Below are 15,500 nucleotides of genomic sequence, written 5' to 3'. Positions count from 1 at the left end.
GTTAATGCTAAAAAAAAATCTCCATTGGACAGCTTACATAGAGATATCTTCTCTGTGACTGTGCATATGGACAACCACAAAAAAGAGAAGTAGAGGTTGACTCTGAAAAGCAATCACAGTCAAAATTTGAGAACAACAGGTGCAGATATAGTCTACTGAAAGAAAAGAAGCCAAGTTCAAACATTTGAGGGCAATAATAGGAGAGGGATCATTGAGAACTTCATTCTTCAAAAAAGAATATGCTTTAAAAAACAAAAGATTTATGTATTTCAAGTGGTACAAAACAAACTAAGCACAGATTAATTTGTAATATGAAGAGCAGTGTACTTGAAATCATTTCTCTAAACTGTCATTTCATTTAGATAGTGATCAAACGTATACCTTTTTCAGGAGCTGTTTATACATATACAGAACTTCGTCAACTTCTTGAAAGAAACTGTCCAGTGTCAAAGATGACCAAGTCAACATGGTAAGTCCTTGCCTCAACACAGCTTCCATCTAAGCATAAAAGTATGATTATTTCATAGACAAAAATAAGCTTAGTGAAAGTGTAATTTAAAACAAAAACTGTTATTATTACAATCACTGATGAAAGAAAGAGTTGTGTCTACATTTTGTAAGAAAAGTTTCAAGTTTTCAAGGAAAACTTGGAAAAAAATTATGCAATATTTATGGTCAGGGTGTATGTGTGCGGTGTTAATGCATACTATATTCTCTCTCCACAACTGTCAAGTGTACATGCCCAACAAATATCTTCCCATTCCTGTTCAGGATAGTATCTGTTAGTGGTTACTACTAGTTCCAGGAATTAAAATAAAAGTTCACTACCACATCTTATAATCTGTACTTTGACCTACATCTCAACCACAGTCAGTAGTTTAATTATTTGTCTTTCAAATTCCTAATGACATTTTTCATTCCTCCCTTTTTGAGTCATATCCTGATTCTTTCCAAGTTTTATTGTTATTGCCTCTGTAATACTTTACAAAACCCTCCCTTCCCTACTACTTTCCTTACTAAATTCTGGGTTACCCCATGGTCTGTCTCTTTTGGATTTCTGTCATCTCCAAGATGTTCAGCATGCAGCTGAAATCAGCTCCTTTTCTTGTCACTGCATCACCTACATCAAGGTCCTCTCCATTCATTGCAGATCCCATACCCCCAAGGGAGATGGGGCTCTTGGGAAAAGGAGGTCCTGTACTACCACCAGGCCTTGAAAATTAAACTTTCCAGCCTCTCTTGTAGAGATCCCCCGAAATTCTTACCAGGCACTCAAGAACTCAAGAACTCACTGACTTCCCAGTCTACTGCCAGTACAATTTTAAATGTTGAAAAATTTTGAGCTAGTTCCACTCATACTTAATTCTGAATAGCCACCTTTCACATTTATTCTTTCCTCTTGATGTTTACCAAATCACTGCCTGGACTTCACCTGCTTCTTTCATGCTATTGCTTCTTTTTGCTATATCTATACTGCAGCTAGAACAATGAATTTGGCTCACATAGACAAAGACTAGCAAATACAGATATGCTATCTTCCTAATATATACTTCAGGTGTTTTTGTAGAATACATGGAACCATACAGTGCTAGGTTGATACCTTTACTGACAACCAACTTAGCTAGCCTAGAAAGAGTTTAAGGCACCAAACAAGTTCTTGTCAAATTATGATAACAATGTAGACATAGGTTAGATATGCTCATTCCATCTTCACATTTGTGCTTTTCTCCCTGTGTTCTGTCTATGACTGGAATGATACCCTCCTTCCTATAAATTGAATACTTCTTGTCCTTCTTCAAAAGCCATTGTCATATTAGTTTTATCATCATCTTCTACTGCTGTTGTTTGTACTGTACTCATCCTTCTCTTGTGCCAATTGTTTCTTCTAAAATACAGAAGTGTACAATTCCCTCTACAGCATAATCGTATTTATAGTGTTATCACTGAAGTCGTGACTACTTTATCCCTTTTGTCTTTTAAAATTTATCTCTTAAAAGCAAGGACAAATTTTTCTTTCTCAGATTTCGGTACGCACTGATTATGCAGTCACACAAACTTATGCAAACTCTGCAAACTTCTGATGCTAGTATTTACAATCAAAAAAAAAGAAGAGTTCATTAGAGCAACTTATTTCTACATACATACATTTGCAAGGGTCTGATGAAACAAAAATGGCTTATAGGATAGACATTCTGCAGCTCCAATAAAATGGTACCTTTAGTATAGTAAATAACTTTTCTGCATCACTGAAGTGACAAACGTAATTCCCATGGCTAATAATTCTCCCCAAGCAAAGACAAAGACTAAGGCATCTAGTATTTCACCAAAAAGAAAAGCTTACTTTCCTATGAAAACATCTAAACTGAAATAACGTTGACTTACTAACATGTGAAAGCCAGAGATCTGTGTAGATGAATACTTCAACCAAGTCCATATTCCTTGTTCTACTGGGTTTACATCTCACAGACATTAAAATTTTTCTAGTGTATTACACATTATTTGAGCATTGTATAAGGGATTCAAAGAGCAAATTTTATGTAATTTTATACTGGGTCTTCAAGACTTTACTAAAATTCATGAAATTCACATCATACATATCCCTCTAAATGTTTTAAAATTATAAACTATTATGAAGGTATTTGAACTTCTTCTGAAGTGTATTGAAGCTCATTTAGCAATACTAACCTTTTTCATTTTCGGTGCCATTAAGTTTACAAAAACTGTTGGTGTTTCTTGACACAAATTTTCGTAACATTGGAGAAGACCCTGTTAATTATTAGACAAGGATAATTTCAAGAAGAATATTTTAAGTACTTTCTTTACTGAATCAAACAAAAAAAAATCATCAGAAAAGACAAGGAAGGTAGTATAAGAATAATGTTGAAAACATGTATTAAGTGTAGGAATTTACACAGGCAGCACATACCCATGCAAATCACTTCTGGAAGGTAGTAAAACTGTATCATGTCACATTAATATATCAAGGAGGAAAGAAAGCAGGCTTCATGCCACACATTTCTACTCTCTGTACACAATGGCCATTGAGACAGTCATATGCTTCAGACAATTAAAGTCCCATCTATAAACCTAGAGTATCCTTCTGGCTTGTCTTTTGCTTTCTAAGAGTGAGTGTGCACACACAAGAGTGCCAGAGACCACTCAAAAATCTTGTATGCCTCATCCCCAAGATATAAGCTGCTTTAGAATTTTAGAGCAAATACTACAACAGGCATCAGAAATCTGACTTCTCTGGCAGATATTGCAGAGATCTTGATGCTTTTGTGGGTCATCAAACCTTCCAAATAAGATTATGTAAGAATTCCAAGCTATGCTTCTCGAAAACTCCATAAAACTGCTTTTTATTGATTTTCAAAGCCTGAATACAGTTTAGATAGCTCCAATTGTTTCATCACCAGAATATATTCATCATGTCATAGGATATAAAAAATGCATACATATACATATATATATATAAACATATTTATGGGTTTTATGTATTTGTTTTTACTTATTTCTGTATTTACATATTTAATCACTTATGCACATAACAGGCACAACAGGCTTTTCAAATGTGGTCCTCTAAGTTTATCTGCACATTTCACAAATTTACTCTCCCCTTAACTACCTGATCCCCAGCTTTATCATGCACACAGGCTGACAAGTTTTTTTTCTTTTTTCTTTTACAAACACCTAATAACTCTTACTCCTAGAAAAAATGTGTTGCTAAAGGACACCTATCACAGACTAATCAGAGAAAAACAGAAATTATTTCTTTAAAAAAGTAATAGTGATCATTTTTAAGCTCACCTCTAAATATAACTTGTTTGACTTCAGGTTATTTTCTATTTTTACTATCCTTTTTGCCTGCTCTGGTACTTCCAGACCCAACTTTATCATACATTTAGTCTCTCGGACAATCTCTTGAATTTTGGGATCAAAATTAACCAGGAACTTCCCAGTTTTAGGATGACGCACAAGTAATGTAGCTTGTAATGCTGTAAAGATATTTTTACATTAATTACTAAGATAAACAATTGTTTCTGTTATATAAATTGTTATGGAGCATAGATTTCTAATATTTCTGTATAGTGATTAAAAATGTGTTGTATCTTTCAAAATAGCTTCATGCTGTTTTCAGTTAAAGAACTGAATACCACAGTATTAGCTTTCTACCATATAAGCCTGCTTTTCATGATCTAAACAAGCATCAGGTCCAGCATTATTTTTGACGTAATTTTCTAACTCAAGTTAGGAAAAATAAATGAGCTTCATTTTCTAGGGACCTGGAGACCCCAAACTTTCAAGAGATGCTCAGTGTCTTATAGGAATATGTTCATTCAGAAGATGAATACTGGATTTTTAATGAACCTCCATTGACTATGTGATGACAAGATCTTATTCTTATAGATTTACTTGCAGATTTGAAGCCACAGAACTTCTATAATTTATGTGAAGAATATACTCAGAATTTTTTTAAACATACATTCTCATTTAATCTTAAAATATTAAAGCTTATCAAACAATTTTTTCTAGGCATAAAAGTAATACTTTCTCAAGAAGGACTAGGTTATCCCAACTGTATAAGCTATTATCAGGGGAAAAAAAAAAAAAACAGGAAGAATTATTAAATAGTATACATGAAAATTTGAATACAAAAATGAATTACTTGGGTCCTTTAACTTCTTTCACTCATCAAAACCAAGTTTCAAAGCCATACAGGGACAGAGATTTGTATTATTGGACCTGCTTATTCGATCATGATTAATTTGAATGTTTTAAGGGCAAGTGAGCCTTAAGACTTGACCAATTTGGTTTATGTAAGCTTAGCATTCAATAACAGCCAATAACATATTTAACACATAATCAATAACACATATTTAATTACTTACCATACTGTAACTGTGAAATTTCCTTCACCCATGCATTATGATAAAGTACCTCAAATTCCACCAATACATACGCAATTTTGTTATATGATTGAACAACTGCTTTACCTTCAGGACTTGTCAAGATACCTGAATTTTTCTATTAAAACACAGTACATTCAAATTAAAACTATATCAAAAGAAAAGCATACTATTAGGGTTCCTCTCAGTTTAACTATTTACTATACATTATTTAAGTTTACAATATCACGAATTATATTTACAGAGTTAAAAACTGTATCAGGTATTAATGATTCAAACTTGCATCATAATGAAGTAAAAGAACTTCTTTGTAATAAATAATAAATATATAATACATACAAGAGCAGTAACTTTATTATGCTGTGTTACACATCTGTAATTCCTAGTGAAATGGATGCTCAGTTCTACTTAAGACCAAACAGTAACTAAAAAATTATTTTTAAAAATCTTCTTTTTAATAAGTAATGCTACTTGTGTCAGTCTTCTTTGGAGTAGATTTAGGTGATCATTATTCCCATCTAAAGGAAACAGGAAAATAAAAGCCTCCATTGCATACGGGAGGTTAATTTAACAGGAGGCCCTGAATACTTTATATGAAAACCACTCAAACATTTCAAGAAATGTTATGGCTTTAGCAGGTCTTAGTACAGCAAGATTCTGACTATTCCAATAAAGGACATTGTATTGGAACACCAACAAATGTCCAGGTGCCATAAATGTCAAACTTCATGCGGGTGGTACCAATCTTCAGCTGTATGTAAAGGGGGTATAGAAAAGGCCATCTGCAGTGAAGCTGGTGACCGGATTCTCAGTTGCAATACTGCAGCTGTTGTGTGGGTACTTATAATAAGCTTGCTTTTTCAGTGGTACCAGAATACGCGAACCAGACAATTTTAGGATGTCAGATAGTCCATGTTTTTGCCTTGAGGTGCTCTTAGCAATGGCTTAGTAAGGAGACATGATTCTCCTTAGAGAATCCTGTGGAGTTAGAGGAATAAAAGAAGTAGATAATTGTTTAAAATACAGGATGTAAGTCTTATTTACAAGTACCAGTCTTATCCATTATAGACAGAACCAGAAAAAAACACCATTGTCTGGAATTGTAAAATACTTCTTTTGATGATATTTTATCTGAAGACATCAGTATCAACGATTCAGTGCATATTTCCAGCTTCGGGTGCTAGTTCAGTGGTAAGTCAGAGACACACTACATCTTCGACCAAAAACTGTGGTTACCATGGAACCTATCTCTATTAACTAACAATTCACATACAAATACACAGGTTGCCCAGTATATGAGAAGTGACTGCATCAAAGACACAAACAGTATGGCCAATATACAGAAATAAATTAAATAAGGACAGTTCACTAGCTGACAAAACACACAATTTTTCCTCACATCAACTTACATGAAAATAGTCTATCGGTTCACTTATCCTCCTGAAAAGCTGCCTCACCCACAGAATCTTTCCTGCTACAGGGGGCATGTTTCGAGCAAGAGGAGGGTCATCTTTCTGAATTTGGTAAAGCTACAGTAAGGACAATATAATTAAACATACATATTAAAAAAAAATTGTTGAAATGTTAAGACTGTTTTTCTCTAGTTCCGTAATTTTTTCCTCCTCCCAAACTGAAAATTTGGAGTTACAAGACAGTTTGCTGAAAGAAAAATTTATTGTTTCCTCACATTACTTTTCTGAGATATACATGTTGATACGACTATCACGATTGTCTCCTGTCTTCATTACCTCATGCTGTTTCTTAGCTACGTTTACATACAACATGACCTCGAATACACCAACAGGTTCTGCAACCCCTTCCATCCCTCCTAGAAGCTGAGCTGCCAGTATTCAAGGCCAGGCCCAATATGGTGAAGCTGCGTAACTGAATCAGCCACTGTGGAAAAAGCTGTGTAAGAAGGTGTTTTGAGAAGTCTTGCTGTGGGCTTTCCTCCTTTGCTGGGAAACTATCCTCAGCAAGGGCCTGAGCTATGTTGTTAACTGAGAGGTTTCACCCAAACAGAAATGTCAAAATTGTTCTTCAGACCTATGAGTCTGACCAAATACTGAAGTTTGCTCCTTTCTACTAACTTCCCAGCCTTCTGCCTGTAGAGGCTTCTCCAAATACAGCCTATGCTTTTATTTGTGTCCAAGCTGAGAGAAAAGAAAAAAAGAGGCTCTGTTCACTGAATGGCTGCACTACAGCTGAGCAAAATTTGGCCTGAAATTATTATATTCGACATTTGCATTGACAAATCACTTATGCAGAACTTCAGAACCAATGCTGCAGTGGGAACAATTTCTTATTAAAAAAACCTTACAAAGATGAAAAGAAATCCAATAATACCTATTAGATAGTTACAAATATATATACACACATATATAGTTATAGTTATATATAAAAATATATATAAATACATATATAAATACATATAATATATATTTTTATATATAGTATATACAAATATAAATATATAAATATATATATTCTATATTTATATATAAAACAGACAAAAATAGAAATATTTTAATTCACCTAACTTTAGACACTCAAAGTCATGCTGTGATTGCACCAACAGCAGTACTGCTTAAGCAGCCATCACTCTCTTCATTTACTGTCACTTATTCTTCCCTATACTACCTCCTGCACAGTGCCAACAAAAACATACAAGTGGCCTCATGGTAAACTGGACAGAGGAACTCATCTGGATGAAAACCTCTCAGAAAACATTTTTTTTTTCTGGGTGGGAAAAAGCAGCCAGGGTGGAGGCAGTGATTTCTTAAGCAGCCAGTATTGCTGAAAATATGTTCATTACATTAAGTCACAACTCAGAGGTTCAGGAGGTCTTATACATAGTGAGCATATGGAGTTAATGGCAGAGGAGTCTTTAAAGAGCAGTTCAGAGTAGATACTGTTTTAAGTTATTATTTGGAGAAATCTATCATTCTCTAGTGAGTCCAGAATTTATGGAGGCTTGCCTCCTCACATAGACCTCCTCAGTGTCATTCATCTGACCAAAGTTACATATCTGTCAGAAAATATTTGCATCAAGCTGGTTTTCCAGATTCCCTTTATACTCATTGAAGAAAACTGCTATTTCAGGGGAATTATATTAATCCTCAGGTTAACATTTAAAATAGATTAGATGAATTGACTAGAGAAGTACTTTTTCCTTTCTTAAGGAGAAAGCTTGTCTAGCTCAGATGCAGACATTTACTTCACAGATATCTAAAATCGGGTTAAATGAATGCCACTCAGTGTGAAGTCAGGTAATGTGAATAGTCCCCGGGAAGTCAAATTCTCATTTATGCTACAGTCACACTATACTATACAAATCACAGAAAATTACCTTAAAATGGATATAAAACACAATTTAGCCCCATTTTGTATCTATTTTATACTATCACAGCATTAGATAATAGCCATGGATAAAAGCAAATTAAATGTATAGTCCTCATATATTAAAAAAAAAATGTATGCAAGTAATGTATACAATCAGTAAAATATTATATATATATAAATATATATATATATATTTGTTGAAGGAGTAACAGCAAAGATTTTGGCTTATAAAGTAAAATCTTTATGAATAAACATTTGCCAAAATGGCCTATATATCATATTTGCCTATACACTTTCACACAGACTGTCAAAACAAGTATGATAAATGAAGCTTTGACAGTCAGTTAATGAAATAGGCAGAAGAATAAATACAATGTTTTCATATTAAAATTTTTATTTTAACATAGTGTTTTAGTTTACTGCAGAGAAATAAAATACCTTTTTAGTAGCTTCAAGTTCTGCTACATAATGTTGAAGAATACAACCAACTGTATGTGCTATTTCTTCTTGAAGACATGGCATTCTCAGATTTTGAAACCTGCATTGGATTAGAATCAATAACAATTAATTAAAATGAATACATAAAAATGGTATTTCTGAAACACAAATGCTCTTTTTTTTATTTTGGGCTACAGGAATGTCACATGACATGAAAGAAGCACAAATCTAGAAAACGCTTCTTGGATTTGGAATTTTTTTTCTTTAAGTTCTACCTTGGCTTTTTTTATTTCTTTTTAATGTTCTTCTTTTAATATCCTTATGTATTTACAAAATAAACTGTAATGAAATGAAGAAACAGAAGAATATTTTGATGCATATCAGAAAGCTAAAAATCCAAGCTTCTTATAAAGATTACATGGTTAAGAACACCAATAATGAAGAGCTCTTAATTAGGCCATTAGTTCTGAAATTAGCTGTGTTATATAAATTGTGCTAATCGGTCATTTCAAATTACTTTAAAATATTTTAAAACATAATTGCCAATACCTTTGAAGTAACTGAAGTGCATTCCGTGAAGACAAAATTCTTCCAAAACAGGTACGCATAAATGTTTGTATTTGCATCTAAAAGATACATCATTTACTGCAGTTTTTCTAGTCACATAATAGCATTTTGAAGTATGATAATTTCTTAACATAATACCATTTAAAGTTGTTATTTCTTATAAAGCACAAACTAGCAGCCTTAACTGATCTATGCTGAATATAATAAATAAATACAATAACAGCTAGTGTCAGCTAAATAATCTCTTAAAATGCCAAACAATTTTAGCAAAGAATCAAAGGATAACTTATTCAAAACAGTTGTAACTTTGTCCAGCCCAAGATCTAACCAAGTTAGAAACCAGTTCCATCTAGATAATTCTCTCGGGTCCCACAACTTTTATCATTTTAGCTGCATAGCAACTGACCTGCAACAAGAGGATGGAGTGCTGTGTCTTACAGCTTCCTTTGGAAGGAGGAGAAATTGAAAGAGTCTCCTGTGATCTGTCTGCGAGTCTCATTGTGAATTTATACCTTAGCCTGGGCACTTGCTACACTCAACCTTAGAGATCCCAAATGTGTAGGCATCATTTGAACCAATTTCCCCTAATCAGTTCCATTTTTGCACTCTGAGTGCACATGTGGCTCCTAGTCACATGCCAAAACTCTCTATATAACACTGCACTGTAGTGGAACTTGACACTTTACTTCCAAGCAAGCAGGAAATTATTTGATTTCTTCTCAGAGATACAGGTGTCTGAAGCTAAGGATCTTTAAATATCTTCAAAGGCAAACAATTTAAGAATTAAGTAAAAAGCCATTATAATAACTTTTGAAATCTGGAAGCATATCTTAACAAATTCTATCAGATAGCACAAAAAGAAAAGCAACATACTCTATTCACAGTCCAGAGTCTCACTGGCGTCCAAGGAGATACCGAGTAAATAGCGATGATATTTTTTCCCCAAGTACATCACAGATAGCAATATTACTTACCTCTAAACCTTCAATTTTTGTCATGAAGTCCACAAAATCCACATCAAATTCTGTTTTTCGTGGATCAAGGATGTCATATTGTTTCTTTTGAACACTTTGGTAGATATTTCTGAATTTTACTGCCATAATATCTATTCCTTCAATGGTAGACATACTCAGTGCAGAAAAAGTTTGCACAATAGTTATCATCTCTGTAATCTGAAATATAAATGTTCATGCTCCTAGTAAATTATTTATTTACAAACTAAAACATGAGTAAAGTAGACTATCGACAATAATCAGTCCTCTCAAACAGACTACTGCACTCAGAAATAGCAAAGTTTTTATTTTTTCCTTCAGTTTTGACTGATTAAATGGCATGATATTGGAAAAAGGGTTAAAACATGACATACACATGTCAATGATATGAAGAGTTTTCACAATATAAAAAAACCCACACAGATTAGTGTATATAGATTGCATGATATAGAAAAATGTCAAAGAACCTCAGAATCTTTACTCTGTGATAACTGCCTCATTATCCTTTTTATCCCTCTTCTGACCTTATTCTGCACCTAAGAGCAGCTATGATCTTTTCCATGTAGGCTCTACCAATGCTAATTTAAAACCCTTTCATCAGATTAGCAAGCCAAATGTTAAGACTACATTGAACAACAGAATCATCAGAGAACAGTGTTTGGTGGTAAGAGGAGTTTTTAAATGACTTAGGACACTGAAAAACACAAAAGCAGGATATGAGGTGGGATATTATTCATTTAACTTTAAATCTCCAAGAATATGGGTCTAAATCTAGATTAAGTAGGTAACTAACATGCTAACAGAAAGAAACTGACAAATTCAGGACACTGCAAACTAATTGGCTAAAACATTGGAATGAACTACTCTGTGGAAGTGCCTAACTTCTCTCAATAAAGAGTTACAAACTCCTTCACAGGATGATTACGCGCATCTAAAACTGAGTCTATCTTTTGAACTGCTCTTTGGAGGACCCGTTTTTCCTCTACTAATAATAACAGCTTGCAGTATACTTACTTTTTCTAATCTTCTACAAAATGCTTCAAATTTTCCAAAAATGTACATCTCCGATACTTCAAATGTCTTTTCTCCTAGAGTTTCCAAAATCTGTTGCCTTGTTTTATGAAAACATTTCTGATATTCTTTCAATAGAAAAATGCAGTCCTAAGAAGTCAAGGAACAAATATCATACTCATTATGCTATGCTTATGAGTGACAGACTGGGGAACAGTCACCCCAAACCCACTGTCAATTGCTAAGCAGTTAATCATCAGCGAGTCCAGTTTCAGTAAACAGCTAGTAATGACTTACATATGCTGTTCTTCTTTTTTGTTTGTAGCAATATTTTTAACATATTGACATAGAGCTGTACAGTCCAGTGAAAGACATAACACAGGGAGATGAAGCATCAAAAGGAGAGCTGGAAGGTTTTAGTTCTTGTTAAAGCAAAGAATTGTTTAGAGGCCAGTTAAGAGCAGGTGATGACTCCTGTTCTAAAAAGAGAGATATTTCAATATTTAAGAAAAGCCATTATTTTACTTAAGAATGGCCAGATTTTCCCTTGGATAAGGAAGAAACAGAATGAAATTTGGCATAAAAGTAGTCCATTTGGAGCTCAGGGGACTTAAAAAAGGAAATTGTTTATAAAAGCTCTTCAAAAAGGAAATTGTTTACAAGAGCTAATGAATTCCACCAAAATGGAAATCTGGAAGTGACCTGAAATTTGAGTCTAACAAAGTTAGCTACAAGAGGCAGCCTTACTCAAGGAAACAACTTTGAAAGAATTACCTGAAGAGCACAGAGCTACAGGGAGATATGGGGCAACAACAGCCAGGCAAACTGGAGTATGCAGCTTTAGCTAATCTAATACCTAGTCATTTGCTATCATTTTTCACCAGATCTGATGACAACGTGTCAGTCTACTTCTAAAAAGGGAAAAGAAACGAAGAAGGGGGCACTAGGTAAGGCAAAGAACAAGATAGTTCTTGGGCAAACTTCAAAACTGCTATGTTGGATTCTCTGGCACTGGATATGCTACCTCTCCCCAGTTTTGGGAGGTCTATAAGCAGAGTTTGTAAACATGAAAAAGGTTGAAGCTTCTGGCTATCACAGGGCAGATGAAATAAAAATGTTTTTTACTTCCTAAGGAGGAAAATGCACAAAGATGAAATAGTTGTCCCAAAAGATTTAAAGCAGCACAGGATCTCACCAGTCAAAGAGGATCAAAAGGGAAATCCTCTAAGCAGGCATTTCCTTTAACAGACCCACTGTCTGCATTTAGGATGGCTTTAGACATTACAACAGCAAAGGCAAGAGTCCTTGAGACTGTACCTATAATCCCACTTCAGCAATGTTGAAAATACCATTTGGAAAGACTATTTAGAAAATTCTCCCTAGTGCCAGTGGAAAACAGATTTGGGAAAAGAGGTCACTTGTCCAAGGGCTTAAAATCACAGCTAGTTTGAAATCATGCCTTGTAGCTGACAACTCTGAGTTAAAGCGAGATTGAAGAACAAGCCCTCTTGTGCTTGGTTGTTTAAATATTTGCCTAAATATTAAAACATTATCAGATGTAAAAGTTATGATTGGTGAGAAGTATAAAAGGAGTATGAAATCTTCGGTCAGTCCTTGGAAGACAGAAAACAGATTTTATCACAATATACAGGCAGTCAACAGAATGTCTAAATATACAGGCACATATAACCACTGGCCATGAAGGACAGGAAACAAGAAAAGGTTCTGCTTCCTCACTGAAAGGAATGTTCAGATCTTCAACAACATACAGATACAGGAAGGAAGACTGATCACCACAATAACAAATTGGGCTTATATTTCTCTCATACATGATGAATGAGGGCTTGCCAGCTGTAGAAACCACTGAATGACCTCAATAAGGTAAACAATTAGAGTCATATCACCCCATTGCGTTAGGAGAGAGATATTAGATACATTTTTCTTTTGTATCTTGGGACCTCATTTTTAAGGGACTATGAAAGCCCATGCCTTTCTGGCTAAGATAGGAAGCCAACAGCTGAGGTCTGATGGAGAAGGTGGAATTAAGTCAGTGTTGGAAAGCAGTAACCCTACAGTTAAGCACAATGTATGTGTTTACTTTGTTCTTAGTATGTTACCATCACCTGAAGACGGGGAAGATTGCCTTGGCATTTAACCTTCATAAAATGCCAAGGAAATATGGTACTGGAGGGAGCTACTATAACATACGAAGGGGGTTCTATTCAAATGTCAGTATCCCAGTGGCAGTGGGAGATGGTACCACCTCTGAGATCCTCAAGAGGGAAGAATGAGGATTATGCAGGATCACAAAATTCCTCCGTCCCAAATATGGTGAAGATGCGAATTCCAAAGTCAGTGAAGGATCAGCATGATAAAGGTGAGGTCATTACAATTTAACAAATGTCAGTGGGTTAAGAAATGGGGAAACACTCAAGGCATCATGAAAGAAAACAGTGAAGAGGAAGTATTTGAAACACTTCCCTGGGGGATAAGACCCATCTCATTTACCTGGACCATTACCAAAATAAAAGCTTCTGGAGCCTTTGGAGCCCTTTCTTTGGCATCTCTTAGAAGTTGTTTCCCTAACAGTTCCAGCCTTGAGAAGCCACACTCCTGCTTGCCTTCATTTTTTACACAAATTAGCTGATATATCTTGATTATTAGTAACCAAAAGCACACAAGGCTACTATAATGATGCCAAAGAAAGGATCACTGATAATGATCTAATCAGTGTTGATCAGAAGCTTGTTGTGCACCTCAGGATTTGAAGCAGCTCAGAATCCCTTCCAAAAACAATCTTTCCAAGCAGAGCATCATATTACCATGATTAAACTAATTCTAGTATACAGAATAATACAATTAAATCACCTCAGATGTGCCATCAGACTTTTACCAGCTTGAAACCTCTTTGATTCCTTTTACCTTTTCTCCTCACCATGCATTTTATTTCTCTGACTAACCATTTTCTCAGTGACAATACTCTGGTTCTTCCTCCTGTTTTGTCTTCCAACAGCTATAACGTCCTCCTCCCTTGCTTTTTTCTTTTCCAACGTATCTAGCGTTCAAGAGGTCAGTTTCCTATCTTGCTACTTTTACAGTACTGCTCATGCTCTAAAATCCTTTCAATGGCTTCCCATATGTTTTCATTTAATTTCCAAACTCATCATTCTCACTTTGAAAATACTGTTTTTCATTCCTACATGGCACTCTACCATATCTTGTTTTTCTTTCTTCGTCAGTACCCTGTTCCCACCCTCTTTATGTTTTATTTCACATTACTAGTGAGGCTGAAATAAGCCTCTCTTCTTGTGCATTGTAAGTCCTTACCCTGAATCTCCCAATTTTTTCCCCTCAACTTGCTTTATCTGCTCTTCCTATTCATTCAGCTTTGTTTCAATTTTTTTTTGAATTGCTTACTATTCTTTAATTATGTACTGTTATTCGTTTTAAATGGCCTCCCTTTTTCTTTGTTACCTTCAAGTTCCATGGTTACTTTGAATTGTAAATTATATATTTAATAACTGTTTCTCTTCTAAATTTTATATAATATACAATTGTTTTTAAGCGTAATATTTAACCTCGAAGCACTGACTTAGGAGGAAATTCTTATCACACTAAGTTCTAGAATTCTAAATAATAAAATATTTGATTACAGAGCTCCCCTTCATTAAGGATGCAATTATCAGTAAATATCAACAGGTAGTCAGTTAAAATATCAAAAAACAAAATACAAACCTTAATTTTGCTAATGACTGTTGGTGTCTCCTGCTCCCATATACGAGACAAGCCACCATCTGTAATATATGCTTTACATGTCGTGACCATTTGATTTGTAACCTAGTGCAGACGAATGTAAACAAGAAGGTCTCAAGCTTATAAGGAAATTTACTTGTTTCTCAAAATCAGACAAAACTCCCATATGCATGTCTTAGAACAAACAAAGTTCATATAAATTTTATCTATGGGAATAATATAGGCTAAATATTATGTATGTAAGCTAAACACCCTATAAAAAAGTCTTAAAACATCCCCAGAAGTGTGCTTAAGTATCTAAAAAGTACTTGTGAATACATACAATTTCTAAGCACGGCAATATACACACATAAACATAGCATGTCACCAACCATAACTCAAGAACAAAGAGTAAAGTTATTTAACTCTAACTAATCTTCAGTTACGTTGTCACTGTTGCACTCTGTTATATACCCTTATTTAAACACTGCCATTTAAAGAACTTTCTATC

The 15,500-nt window shown here is 34.5% G+C and overlaps 1 protein-coding gene across 1 annotated transcript in view; it reads right to left on the bottom strand.

Moving 5' to 3' along the window:
- DNAH8 (dynein axonemal heavy chain 8) overlaps positions 1–15,500 on the bottom strand; it is a 167,913-nt gene that overhangs the window by 132,120 nt on the left and 20,293 nt on the right. The window contains exons 12-21 of the mRNA XM_064509531.1: positions 14,993–15,094; positions 11,261–11,407; positions 10,229–10,426; positions 9,237–9,313; positions 8,688–8,787; positions 6,317–6,436; positions 4,890–5,025; positions 3,808–3,995; positions 2,686–2,766; positions 382–498 (exon numbers count right to left, since the gene is read on the bottom strand). Of these exons, the coding sequence (XP_064365601.1) occupies positions 382–498; positions 2,686–2,766; positions 3,808–3,995; positions 4,890–5,025; positions 6,317–6,436; positions 8,688–8,787; positions 9,237–9,313; positions 10,229–10,426; positions 11,261–11,407; positions 14,993–15,094 (1,266 nt within the window). The remainder of the gene's footprint in view (positions 1–381; positions 499–2,685; positions 2,767–3,807; positions 3,996–4,889; positions 5,026–6,316; positions 6,437–8,687; positions 8,788–9,236; positions 9,314–10,228; positions 10,427–11,260; positions 11,408–14,992; positions 15,095–15,500) is intronic.

Source organism: Dromaius novaehollandiae, chromosome 3, assembly GCF_036370855.1.
Source record: "Dromaius novaehollandiae isolate bDroNov1 chromosome 3, bDroNov1.hap1, whole genome shotgun sequence".
NCBI classification, from domain to species: Eukaryota; Metazoa; Chordata; class Aves; order Casuariiformes; family Dromaiidae; genus Dromaius; species Dromaius novaehollandiae.
This window is presented reverse-complemented; position numbering and strand designations above follow the sequence as displayed.